The 12,261-nt window shown below is 63.5% G+C and overlaps 2 protein-coding genes across 3 annotated transcripts; both read left to right on the top strand.

The window, feature by feature from the left end:
- The first annotated feature begins 1 nt into the window (after nucleotide 1).
- Nucleotides 2–5,968, top strand: RNF166 (ring finger protein 166). Its single transcript, XM_041400874.1, has 6 exons — nucleotides 2–183; nucleotides 1,179–1,335; nucleotides 2,077–2,189; nucleotides 2,471–2,585; nucleotides 3,291–3,398; nucleotides 4,056–5,968. The coding sequence occupies exons 1-6, from the start codon at nucleotides 2–4 to the stop codon at nucleotides 4,119–4,121; spliced, it is 741 nt and encodes a 246-aa protein (XP_041256808.1). The 3' UTR covers nucleotides 4,122–5,968.
- Nucleotides 5,969–6,563: 595 nt separating this feature from the next.
- On the top strand, nucleotides 6,564–12,013 carry MVD (mevalonate diphosphate decarboxylase). 2 transcript variants are annotated; one of them, XM_041400828.1, is made up of 10 exons: nucleotides 6,564–6,652; nucleotides 7,077–7,147; nucleotides 7,698–7,812; nucleotides 8,677–8,820; nucleotides 9,477–9,676; nucleotides 9,763–9,837; nucleotides 10,184–10,402; nucleotides 10,475–10,590; nucleotides 10,675–10,783; nucleotides 11,740–12,013. In XM_041400828.1, exons 1-10 carry the CDS (start codon nucleotides 6,583–6,585, stop codon nucleotides 11,818–11,820), a joined length of 1,200 nt encoding a protein of 399 aa, XP_041256762.1. In that variant the 5' UTR covers nucleotides 6,564–6,582; the 3' UTR covers nucleotides 11,821–12,013. The 2 variants fall into 2 exon arrangements, with proteins under 2 accessions (XP_041256762.1, XP_041256763.1); XM_041400829.1 differs by lacking the exons at nucleotides 6,564–6,652; nucleotides 7,077–7,147 and adding an exon at nucleotides 7,464–7,553.
- The last annotated feature ends 248 nt before the right edge of the window (nucleotides 12,014–12,261 follow it).

Here is a 12,261-nt window from a genome sequence, read left to right as displayed (position 1 = left end):
GATGACGCGGCGGCGCCGCTCGGTGACGTCGCCCCTGCTCGACCCGGGCCCCGCTCAGCCTCGTTCGGCTCGCACTCGGCTCCGCTCGGCCTCGTTCGGCTCCGCTCGGCAGGCGCAGTTCAGCTGCCCCATCTGCCTCGAGGTTTTCCACCGCGCCGTCGGCATCGCGGGCTGCGGCCACACGTGAGACGGGGCCCGGGCGGGGGCGGCGGGGACCCCCGGGGACCCTCAGGCTGAGCCAGCCCCGGGGACGGGCGGGACGCTGGGCTGGGCGCTGTGCCGGCTCTGGGAGCCTTGCGGGCGCTCTGCCCGGTGAGCCCGGCCGGTACCGGGACCCCCGCTTCACACCGGGGATGGTTCGGTACCGGGACCCCCGGCCCACACCGGGGATGTTCGGTACCGGGACCCCTCACCCTGGGCCAAGTCCCGGGACCCTCATCCCGTCCCACCCCGGGATCCCCATCCCACCCTTCCCCTCCCTCAGCTGTCCCCAGGACCCCCCGAGCCCTTCCCGTGCCCCCCCAGCATTTCGGGGACACCCTGATCCCTTTTCCAGCTGATTTTGGGGACGTTCTCCTGCTCTTTTGGGACTGGGGGCGATTGCTGAGCCCCCCACGATGGCCCATCCCCATCCCCTGGCAGCCTTTGGGGTGCTTCATTCCCTGTTCCTGCTGAGGAGGAGCTCCAGGAATGCCAGGATGATCGGATTTTGGGGACGGGGCTGCTGGGATTCCTTTGCTCCTGGTGCTGTAAGGATCTTGGAATGAGCTGATCCAGGCTTCTGCCTGGCCTGGATACCCAGCACTGCTTTGGGCTGCTGTCAGATCCAGCCTGGAGCCTGCAGCAGCTCCCTGGGGACTCACCTGCTCCCAGTTCTCCCAGTAAGGATGCTGATCCCTGTGAGGCCTGAGAGGCTGCCTAGAACAGAGGCTGGACAGAGCTAAAGGAATAAAGTAGGGATTTATTAAAAGACCTTTAAAGGATGCACCTTGGGCATCCTTGTGAGACCTGAGTCACAGGTTTTCACACTTTTATAAGGTTTGGTCCATTTCCATGTTGGGGTTCACTGTCCACTCACAGCTCCGCTGAAAAGCTAAAACCCGTGTTTTGGGGCGCTGGGGGTGCCCTGCTGGCATCCTGCTGTGCCCGGGGTGCTCAGGGCCACCCTGTGTCCCCAGGTTTTGTGGGGAATGCCTGCAGCCCTGCCTGCAGGTGCCCTCCCCGCTGTGCCCGCTCTGCCGCGTGCCCTTCGACCCCAAGAAGGTGGAGAAGGCTTCCAGCCTGGAGAAGCAGCTCTCGTCCTACAAGGCTCCCTGCAGGGGCTGCAGCAAGAAGGTAAAGCTGTCCCCAGTGTCCCCAGTGTCCCCAGTGTCCCCATCCTCCTCTGGAATCTGTCCAGAGAACAGAACACAGGTGGGGAGGGGTCTGGGGGAGGCTCAGCCTGGGGAAAAGGAGGCTCAGCCTGGGGAAAAGGAGGCCCAGCCTGGGGAAAAGGAGGCTCAGCCTGGAGAAAAGGAGGCCCAACCTGGAGAGAAGGAGGCCCAGCCGGGAGAGAAGGAGGCCCAGCCTGGGGAAAAGGAGGCCCAGCCTGGAGAAAAGGAGGCCCAGCCTGGAGAAAAGGAGGCCCAGCCTGGAAAAGGAGGCTCAGCCTGGAGAAAAGGAGGCCCAACCGGGAGAGAAGGAGGCCCAGCCGGGAGAGAAGGAGGCCCAGCCTGGGGAAAAGGAGGCCCAGCCTGGGGAAAAGGAGGCCCAGCCTGGGGAAAAGGAGGCCCAGCCTGGGGAAAAGGAGGCTCAGCCTGGGGAAAAGGAGGCTCAGGGGGCACCTTCTGGCTCTGCACAGAGGGGACAGCCAGGGGGGTCAGGCTCTGCTCCCAGGGAATGGGGACAGAACCTCTGGGGATCCCTGCAGCCCCAAATCTCCATCCTGCAAGGAGGGATGGGAGGGTGCAGCATTCCCACTGCTGTGGTCGTGGGCCAGAGGTGACTCCCACCTTGGCTGAGCAAAGGCAGCTCCTGTGCTGGCTCCTGGCAGGTGTTCCTGCCCCTCCAGGAGCGTTCCTTGTCCTCCTCCTGCAGGTGACCCTGGCCAAAATGCGCTCCCACGTCTCGTCCTGCGCCAAGGTGCAGGAGCAGATGGCCAACTGCCCCAAGTTTGTTCCAGTTGTCCCCACATCCCAGCCTATTCCCAGGTATGCCTGTGCCTCGGGCAGGGGAGTGTGGCCCTCCTTGCATGCCCTGCCACCCAGGTGTGTGTTGTGCCTGTCCCTGGGAGGAAGAGCAGCGCCCGTTCCCTCCTGGCACTGCCGCTCCAGGTTCCGGAGCGTGGGCTGGGATGAGGGATCCACCCAAGCATGGAGGTGGGCTGGGAGGGGGCTGGGCTGGCTGCTGCTGTCACAGAGCTGTGTGTGTTAGTTTGGGAGGACTCAGTGCAGCCTCCCCTGAGATCTGAGCTCATCCTTGCTCTCCTCAGCAACATTCCCAACCGCTCCACGTTCGTGTGTCCGTACTGCGGGGCGCGGAACCTGGACCAGCAGGAGCTGGTGAAGCACTGCATGGAGAACCACAGGAACGACCCCAACAAGGTGGTGAGTGCTGCTGGGGGGTGTGGGACAGCCCTGGAGTCCAGCCACACCCTGCAGCATCCCAGGCCAGCAGCACGGATGTTTGTGGAGGCACAGCTGTGTTCCAGCTGGTTGAAATCCCTTTGGGAGCAGGGGATCTGGCTCTGCTTTGAGCTGCCTCCATCCCCCTGTTCCTACAAACCAGGTGGTGCTGGATTTCCTCTTGCTGTCCCCTCTGGGTTGAGCAAGTTGGGGAACTTGGCATCTTCAGCACAGGAAGGACCTGGAGCTGATGGAGCGACTCCAGAGGAGATCACCAAGGGGATCAGAGGGGTGGAGCAGCTCTGTCATGAGGAGAGGCTGAGAAAACTGGGATTGTTCAGCCTGGGAGAGAGAATCTTCAGGGAGACCTAATTGGGGCCTTCCAGGACCTGCAGGAAAGGTGGAGAGAGGCTATTGACAAGGGCCTGGAGGGACAGGATGAGGGGGAATGGATCCAAACTGCCAGAGAATTGTTTGGGTTGGGTATTAGGGAGAAATCCTTCCCTGTGAGGGGGGGCAGGCCCTGGCACAGGTGCCCAGAGCAGCTGTGGCTGCTCCTGGATCCCTGGCAGTGTCCCAGGCCAGGCTGGATGGAGCTTGGAGCCTGTCAGAGGAGGGGCACACACCACTCAGCTCTCTGGGAGGTCCCTGTGCAGGTGCCACCATCCTGTGTCCCTGTCCCCTCAGGTGTGCCCGGTGTGCTCGGCCATGCCCTGGGGGGATCCCAGCTACAAGAGTGCCAACTTCCTGCAGCACCTGCTCCACAGGCACAAGTTCTCCTACGACACCTTCGTGGTGAGTCTGACCCTGAGCCAAAAAAGGGGGACCCCCCCATCCCATGTCCCATCCCATGTTCTGAAACCAGCCCTTCACAGGGCACACGTGGCCCACCCACGAGACCCCACACCCACCAGGGTGTCCTCACACACCAGGAGGAGAGGGGATTGTTCCTGCCCTCCACAAAATGGGTTTTTCCATGGAGCTCTTCCCCTGAGGAATTCTAACACAGAGGCCCTTTTCTTGGAGGTTTTGGGATCAGGGGGTGGGACCAGGGTTTGGTGGGGGTGTGGTTGCTGCACGTGGGAGGGTCCCTGACCCCTCCTGTGTGGGGGGCACTGATGGCTCAGCCTTGGCCTCAGGGGAGCCTCTGTTCCCATCCTGCTTTCATTGGAGAGATGTCAGGGAAAAGAACCTCCAGGCATTTTCAGAGGAATATCCCAACCCCTGGCCTTGCTAAAAAGCTTCACCCTTTGGCCTCAGCTTGTGTGGGCAGGTTCCATCCCTCCTGGCAGCTGTGAGATCCCAGCAGGAGAGGGACGTGGGCGCTGGGGACACCGGGAAGAGCACGGGTGCCACTCCTGGCATCCGTGTGGCACGGCAGCGGGCAGGGCTCCGTGGCACAGCGTGCCCTGGCTGTGCCAGCTCTGCTGAGCTGCCCTCTTTGGCTTTCAGGATTACAACATCGACGAGGAGGCAGCGTTGCAGGCGGCCCTGGCTCTGTCCCTCTCTGAGAACTGAGGCTGATCCCTCTCCCTGCCCTGGCTCCTTCTGCACACTCCAGGAACCCTCTGGAGCCCCTCTGCTGCCTCTGTTCCCACTGCAATTCCCACCTTGTTTAAGAAGGTGGAGCCTCTTTGGTTGTCACAGTGAGTGAGCAGAGAGCTCTGGAGCAGGGCTGGGATCCATCCTTGGATTGGCATTTAATATCCGTGCTGGGAGCATAGCCCCGTGTCCAGATCTATTTATTGTTAGATGCTTTTTGGCACGCTCCTCCCTGCTCTCTGTTGCAGCAGAATAGGTACCTGAAACTGATAGATTGGATGCCAAACACCCTCATTTGGGACTGGAATCAGCCACATCCTTTTAAAAAGGAGGAAGGCAGCACAGAGCATCTTTTTTTAAACTCTCCAAGGATTTTTCTAGAGATGTCAGGCTGTCCTGACCCCCGTGCTGGAGGCTGGAGCTGCCTCCTTCACCTGAATCCCAGGATGAGACTGAAGAGTGGTTCAGAGGAGCCCTGGAGGATGGCATCCAGCATCCAGGGAGACCCTTCCTCGTTTTGTACCAGCTCTTGGGACACCAAATCCTTGCCTTTTTCTACACGGAGCGGCGCGAAGCCTTTTCCACGTTTTCTAGAGCGGGGTCAGAAGCTGCTCCCCTTCACTCTGCAATATCTGCCACCTGGGACAAGAGTATTTTTATGGAACATTATTAAGAAAGTTTATTTTTTACACAGATAACCCAAGCAAATGAACACTTGGATTGAGAATGGAGTGGGAGGCAGGAGCTGGATCCCGGAGCGGGTCGGACTCGGGTGGGAGGGAGTGCAGGGATCTTTCTGGGCCATCCTGGATATTCTGGGCCTTTCCCTTCCCTCAGCAGAATTGTGAGGGAGCAGGCAGGATGGTTGGGTTGGATCCAGGTGCTGGTTGCCCATGGAATGGCTGTCCATGCAGGATCCCAGCCCCGAGCTCCCGATCCCCCCAGAAATCAGGGACTGCATCTCCCTGTGGTGATCCCTCCCTGGGAACGGGGCACTGCTGATCCGGGGTGCTCCACAGCATCCTGGTGACCCCTTCCCCCTGCCCCTTCCTCTCAGCCCTGCCTGCTGCTGCTGGAGTTGGCTCTGGAGGGCTGGGAGAGGCTGGGAGGGAGATGGCAGCAGCCACGGGGCGAGCCCTGAGGGAGGGGGTGATTCCCTGCAGGATTTGCAGGGAAAGGTGGGAGAGGCCCCCTCTGCATCTCCCTGCTCAGAGAATTCCTGAGCTTTATCCAAAACCTGGCTCCAGCTCTGCTCTAGCAATACTGCCTGGGGTTTGTTTTGGTTTTCACAGCATGGATGATTTTGGGATCTGCAGCCGTGCAGGGAGCCCTGAGCTCCCCTGGCAGGGCAGGGAGAGGGATGGGACCTCCTCTGCCCAGCATTGCTGGCTCCTGGGGGTGTTCCTGTGGGATGGAGAGCTCTGGCACCTTCCAGGAGGGACCCAGGAGCATTTCCCTGTCCTGTGCTCAGCTGGGACCCTCAGCAGCACCATTAACCTCGGGCTCCTTCCCTCTCTCCTCCTTTTCCTTCTCCTTTTTGCCCCACAGAGACAGAGCGGGGGCAGCAAGAGCTGCTTTTGTAAAGCACTTTAAGGCCCTGGGTGTGAGGGGCCACGCCAGGCTGTGCCAGGGGTCATTCCTGTGCCCGGGATCCCTCCGTGCCGTGGATCCATGGATCCCACTGGCCGTGCCCACCAGTGCATCACCCACCACTTTTTTGCATAATTAGAACTTTTAACGAGCCGTCCTGTTTTTTGAAGAGGAATTAACTCTACGACGTATTTGTAGCAAACCATTTTTCTCAATAAAGGCAGTTTCATCCACGCGTGGCCTCTGTGGGGGGAAGCACTGCAGGGATACTGGGAGCACTGGGATGCTGGGGCACTGGGATACAGGGAGTACTGGGAGCACTGGGATACTGGGAGCACTGGGATGCTGGGGCACTGGGATACAGGGAGCACTGGGATGCTGGGGCACTGGGATACAGTGACCTTGTGGCAGTGGGAGCACTCAGGGAGTGCTGGGGACATTTGGAGCACTGGGAATATTTGGATATTTGGGGTGTGGAGGTGACCAGGAGTGCGGCAGCACTGGGGACACTAAGTAGCACTGGGGCAGTGGGCTGCCGGGGCCTGAGCTGTGCGGGGAGCCCTGGGAGCGGTACCGGGAGCAGAACCGGGAGTGGTACCGGGAGCACCGGGACGGTACCGGAGGCACCGGGAGCATCTGCGCATGCGCAGGTCTTGCCCAATTCAAAAATGGCGCCCCGCAGGCCCGGCCCAGCGCGCTCAGGGGGCGGGGCCGCCCGTGGTCCGATCGCTGCCATTGGCTGTTGGGAACCGTGTGCTGCGGTCTTGACCAATGGCGAGGCGGGACCGGCCGCAGGCCACGGTCACGTGCATGGCGCGGGGGCGGGGCCCGAGTGCTGCCGGCAGCGATGGCGGCGGAGCGCGCGCTGGCCATGGCGACCTGCACGGCCCCCGTGAACATCGCCGTGATCAAGTACTGTGAGTGCCGGGGACACGGCCGGGCGGGCCGGGCACCTCCGGGGCTCGGGCTGGGCTGGGGGTGCCGGGCCGGGCTGTGCTGCACCGTGTCCCTGCTTGCCGTGCCGTGCCAAGCGCTGTTATGCCATGCTTTGCTCTGTGTCCATCAGTGCATTCCGAGCCGTTCCATGTCTCTCCTAGCCATGCCATGGCATTCCTGGCTGTGCCATGCCATTCCAGGCTGTGCCATGCCATTCCTGGCTGTGCCATGCCATTCCAAGCTGTGCCATGCCATTTCTAGCCGTGCCATTCTAAGCTGTGCCAGCCACATGCTAGGTGCTGTCATGCCACGCTTTGCTGGTGCTGTCAAACTTTCATGCCATTCCTAGCTCTGCTATGCTCTTCCATGCCATTCCAAGCCGTGCCATGCCGTGCTCTCTTGCAGGGGGCAAGCGAGACACCGACCTCATCCTGCCCATCAACTCCTCCCTGAGCGTGACGCTGCACCAGGACCAGGTGGGTCAGCATCAGGACCAGGTTTAGGATCAGGACCAGGACCAGGTTTAGGACCAGGACCAGGCCCAGGTTTAGGATCAGCCCCCAGGGGTGCTGAGCCCCCTCCCTCTCTCCCCACAGCTCAAGACCACCACGACGGCGGCCGCCAGCCGGGATTTCACGGAGGACCGGCTGTGGCTCAACTAAGCCATGCTAGGTGCTGTCATGCCACGCTTTGCTGGTGCTGTCAAACTTTCATGCCGTTCTTAGCCATGCCATGCCATTCCTAGCCCTGCTATGCTCTTCCATGCCATTCCATGCCATTCCAAGCCGTGCCATGCCGTGCTCTCTTGCAGGGGGCAAGCGAGACACCGACCTCATCCTGCCCATCAACTCCTCCCTGAGCGTGACGCTGCACCAGGACCAGGTGGGTCAGCATCAGGACCAGGACCAAGTTTAGTACCAGGACCAGGTTTAGGATCAGGACCAGGACCAGGTTTAGGACCAGGACCAGGCCCAGGTTTAGGATCAGCCCCCAGGGGTGCTGAGCCCCCTCCCTCTCTCCCCACAGCTCAAGACCACCACGACGGCGGCCGCCAGCCGGGATTTCACGGAGGACCGGCTGTGGCTCAACGGGAAGGAGGCGGACGTGGGGCACCCGCGGGTCCAGGCCTGTCTGCGAGAGGGTGAGTGTCCCCTGCCCGGGGGTGTCCCTGCTGTCCCCTGTCCCTGCTGTCCTTGACCCCACTGTCCCCACTGTCCCTCACCCTGGTGTCCCTGACCCCACTGTCCCCGCTGTCCCTGACCCTGCTGTCCCCTGTCTGTGCTGTCCCTGTGCCCAGTGTCCCTGTCCCTGCTGTCCCCACCATCCCTGTCCCTGCTGTCCTTGACCCCACTGTCCCTGGTGTCCCTGACCCTGCTGTCCCTATCCCCAATGTTCCTGACCCTGCTGTCCCCTGGCCCTGCTGTCCCTGTCCCCACCATCCCTGTCCCTGCTGTCCCCACCATCCCTGACCCCGCTGTCCCCACTGTCCTCACCATCCCTGTCGCTGCTGTCCCTGACCATAGTGTCCCTGACCCCGCTGTCCCCACCATCCCTGACCCCACTGTCCTCACCATCCCTGTCGCTGCTGTCCCTGTGCCCGGTGTCCCTGACCCCACTGTCCCCACCATCCCTGCCCCCGCTGTCCCCACTGTCCTCACCATCCCTGTCGCTGCTGTCCCTGTGCCCAGTGTCCCTGACCCCGCTGTCCCCACCATCCCTGACCCTGCTGTCCCTGTCCCCACTGTCGCTGCTGTCCCTGTGCCCGGTGTCCCTGACCCCACTGTCCCCACCATCCCTGACCCCGCTGTCCCCACTGTCCCTGTCCCTGCTGTCCCCACCATCCCTGACCCCGCTGTCCCCACCATCCCTGACCCTGCTGTCCCTGTCCCCACCATCCCTGACCCCGCTGTCCCCACTGTCCCTGTCCCCATTGTCCCCGCTGTCCCTGACCCTGCTGTCCCTGCTGTCCCTGTCCCCACCATCCCTGACCCCGCTGTCCCCGCAGTGCGGCGCCTGGCTCGGAAGCGCCGCGGGGGCGGTGAGGACACGGCAGCGCTCAGCCTCTCCTACAAAATCCACATCGCCTCCGAGAACAACTTCCCCACGGCCGCCGGGCTCGCCTCCTCCGCCGCCGGCTACGCCTGCCTGGGTGTGTCCCCCGCCCTCTTCTGTCCCCTCCTGGGCTGGGAGAGAGGTGACAGGGCTGTCCCCTTGCTGGGACCTGTCCCCTGCCTGTGGCGCTATGGCATGGAGGGCGCTGGGAGGGGGTGACAGGGCTGTCCCCTCTGATTGTGCTCTGGCTGGTCTGGCTCTGTGGTAGCAGCAGGAGGGGTGACAGGGCTGTCCCCTCTGTGCTCTGGCTGGCCCAGCTCTGTGGTAGCAGCAGGAGGGGTGACAGGACTCTCCCCTCTGATTGTGTTCTGGCTGGCCCAGCTCTGTGATAGCAGCAGGAGGGGGGACAGGGCTGTCCCCTCTGTGCTCTGGCTGGCCCAGCTCTGTGGTAGCAGCAGGAGGGGGGACAGGACTCTCCCCTCTGATTGTGCTCTGGCTGGCCCAGCTCTGTGGTAGCAGCAGGAGGGGGGACAGGACTCTCCCCTCTGATTGTGCTCTGGCTGGCCCAGCTCTGTGGTAGCAGCAGGAGGGGGGACAGGACTCTCCCCTCTGATTGTGCTCTGGCTGGCCCAGCTCTGTGGTAGCAGCAGGAGGGGGGACAGGACTCTCCCCTCTGATTGTGCTCTGGCTGGCCCAGCTCTGTGGTAGCAGCAGGAGCAGTGACAGGGCTGTCCCCTCTGCCTGTCCCCGCAGTGTCGGCGCTGGCCCGGCTCTACGGGCTGGAGGAGGAGCTGTCCGAGGTGGCCCGGCGGGGCTCGGGCAGTGCCTGCCGCAGCATGTTCGGGGGCTTCGTGCAGTGGCAGCGCGGGGAGCGCCCCGATGGCACCGACAGCCTGGCCCTCCAGGTGGCCCCCGAGACGCACTGGCCGGAGCTCCGCGTCCTCGTCCTGGTGGTGAGCGGCTGGCAGGGGATTTGGATGGGATTTGGGACGTGGAGGGGCTCAGGAGGGGCCGTGTCCCAGTGCCTGTGTCCCCCCAGGTCAGCGGGGAGAAGAAGCCGGTGGGCAGCACGGCGGGCATGCAGACCAGTGTGGAGACCAGTCCCCTGCTGAAGGTAGGGGGACATGGGACTCGTCCTGCCTTGCAGGGACAGGGTCCCCTTTCCCTTGGAATGGGGCTGGAGGGGGTGCAGTGACACCCAGAGGGTCGTGGCGCTGTGGGTGTCACCAAACTGGGGGGACAATGATCTTCCTCCTGTGGGTATCCCCAGATTCAGGGTGACCACAACCCACCCGTTGTGGATGTCACCAAATCGGGGTAACCGTGACCCTCCTGCCATGGGGTGTCACTAAACCGGGGTGGCCACACCCTGCCTGCTGTGGTTGTCACTGATTTGGGGCGACCACGACCCGCCTGCCGTGGGTGTCACTGTGCCGATGGTGACCCCCCTGCTGTGGCAGCACCGGGCAGAGGTGGTGGTCCCCGAGCGCCTGGCCCAGATGATGCAGCACATCCGGGACCGTGACTTTGAGGGCTTTGGCCAGCTGGCCATGAGGGACAGCAACCAGTTCCACGCCACCTGCCTCGACACCTTCCCGCCCATCTTCTACCTGACGGACGTGTCCCGCCACGTCATCGCGCTGGCACACCGCTACAACGCCCACCACGGCCACACCAAGGTACCCACAGGGCCCTGGGGGCTGCCACACGACCCTTGTGCGGGTCCCCACGTCCCCACCGTGCCCCCGCAGGTCGCCTACACCTTCGACGCCGGCCCCAACGCCGTCATCTTCGCGCTGGCCGACACCGTGGCCGAGTTCGTGGAGGTGGTGAGGCGCAGCTTCCCCCCGGCCACCAACGGGGACCAGTAAGGGAACCCCGCTGCTTCCCGGGGTGCTGGGGACGCTGGGGACGCTGGGGACGGGGGCACTGAGCGCTGGCCATGCCGCAGGTTTGTCCGGGGGCTGCCCGTGGGCCCGGCCGCGCTGCCGCGGGAGCTGGAGGGCGCCGTGCTGGCCGAGCCCGTGCCGGGGGCTGTGCAGTACATCCTGCACACCAAGGTGAGCCTGGGGCTGGGGCACGGCCACCGGGGGGGACACGGCCTCTCAGGAGGGGTCTGACCACATCCCTGGCCCCAAGGGGGTGGTGGGACCCCACTGCTGTGCCCAGGGGTGTCCGGGACCCCATACTTGTCCCAGTTCCCAGGGGGGTGTGTAGGGCCCTGTTCTCATCCCCAGGGGCTGAGTGTGGGACTCCATCCCTGTCCCCATCCCCAGGGTGGTGTGAGGGACCCCATCCCTGTCCCCATCCCCAGGGCTTTGTGTGGGACCCCATCCCTGTCCCAATTCCCACGTTGGTGTCCAGGACCCCATCCCTGTCCCCATCCTCAGGGCTTTGTGTGGGACCCCATCCCTGTCCCCAACCCCAGGGGTGTCCAGGACCTGATCCCTGTTCCAATTCCCATGGTGGTGTCCAGGACCCCATCCCTGTCCCCAGCCCCAGGGGTGTCCAGGACCCCATCCCTGTCCCCAGCCCCAGGGGTGTCCAGGACCCCATCCCTGTCCCCAGCCCCAGGGGTGTCCAGGACCCCATCCCTGTCCCCATCCAGAGCTTTGTGTGGGACTCCATCCCTGTCCCCATCCCCAAGGGGGTGTCCAGAACCCCATCCCTGTCCCCATCCAGAGCTTTGTGTGGGACTCCATCCTTGTCTCCACCCTGGGGGTGTGTGTGGGGCCCTATCCCAATCCCCAGGGGCTGAGTGTGGGACCCCATCCCTGTCCCCGTCCCCAGGGTGGTGTGTGGGACCCCATCCCTGTCCCCGTCCCCAGGGTGGTGTGTGGGACCCCATCCCTGTCCCCATCCCCAGGGGGTGTGCAGGACCCCATTTCTGGACACATTCCCACTGGAGTGACCTTTTGGGGTCCGTGGGGCCCAGAGCTGTCCCCCACCCGCAGCGGGGGGTGCCCTGCCAGCAGCGGGGCTCCCCGGTGTCCCTGAGCCGTGTCCTGCCCCACAGCCTGGCCCCGGTCCCCAGCTCGTGGATGACCCCAGCCAGCACCTGCTGGGCCCGGATGGGCTGCCCCGGAGCCGTGCCTGACCCCGGTGACACTCGGGGACAGCCGGGACACGCCGGGGGGACTCTGCCGGTGCCACCAGCGAGCCTCAGGACCCTGAGCCAGGCCTGCTGCAAAGCTGTCCCCAGCCCTGGGGCAGGATGTCACCCCGGGGCTGGTTTTTAATCTTTTGTAAAGAAATAGAGGGTTCCTGGTTCCAGTGCTGTTTGGGGTGTCGGGTTCTGTGCGTGGGGCTGGGGGGGACAGGAGATGGGGACAGGAGATGGGACTCCGATGTCGGGCTGAGCGTGTTCCTCCACACAGCCCTGTCACCCCACATGACCCCTGTGTCCCTTGTGGGACATCTCCTGTCCTGTATGCCCCCAAGCTGTCACCGATCCTGTCCTTCCACACTGCCCCTGTCCCTTGCACGTGCCACATCCCCTGTCCCCTCCCTGTCCCTTGCAGGGCTGATGCTGTCCCCA

This window comes from Onychostruthus taczanowskii, unplaced genomic scaffold (assembly GCF_017590055.1).
Source record: "Onychostruthus taczanowskii isolate IOZ18803 unplaced genomic scaffold, ASM1759005v1 scaffold18, whole genome shotgun sequence".
NCBI lineage: Eukaryota > Metazoa > Chordata > Aves > Passeriformes > Passeridae > Onychostruthus > Onychostruthus taczanowskii.
Note: the sequence above shows the minus strand (reverse complement) of the source record. Positions and strands in the feature narration are given on the sequence as shown.

Coding starts and splice junctions, on each gene's coding strand:
- RNF166 (XM_041400874.1), top strand. CDS start 2: ATGACGCGGCGGCGCCGCTCGGTGACGTCGCCCCTGCTCGACCCGGGC. Junction 2,586..3,290: donor GGAACGACCCCAACAAGGTG/GTGAGTGCTGCT, acceptor CTGTCCCCTCAG/GTGTGCCCGGTGTGCTCGGC. Junction 3,399..4,055: donor TCTCCTACGACACCTTCGTG/GTGAGTCTGACC, acceptor TTTGGCTTTCAG/GATTACAACATCGACGAGGA.
- MVD (XM_041400828.1), top strand. CDS start 6,583: ATGGCGGCGGAGCGCGCGCTGGCCATGGCGACCTGCACGGCCCCCGTG. Junction 7,813..8,676: donor CCAGGCCTGTCTGCGAGAGG/GTGAGTGTCCCC, acceptor CTGTCCCCGCAG/TGCGGCGCCTGGCTCGGAAG. Junction 8,821..9,476: donor CGCCGGCTACGCCTGCCTGG/GTGTGTCCCCCG, acceptor CTGTCCCCGCAG/TGTCGGCGCTGGCCCGGCTC.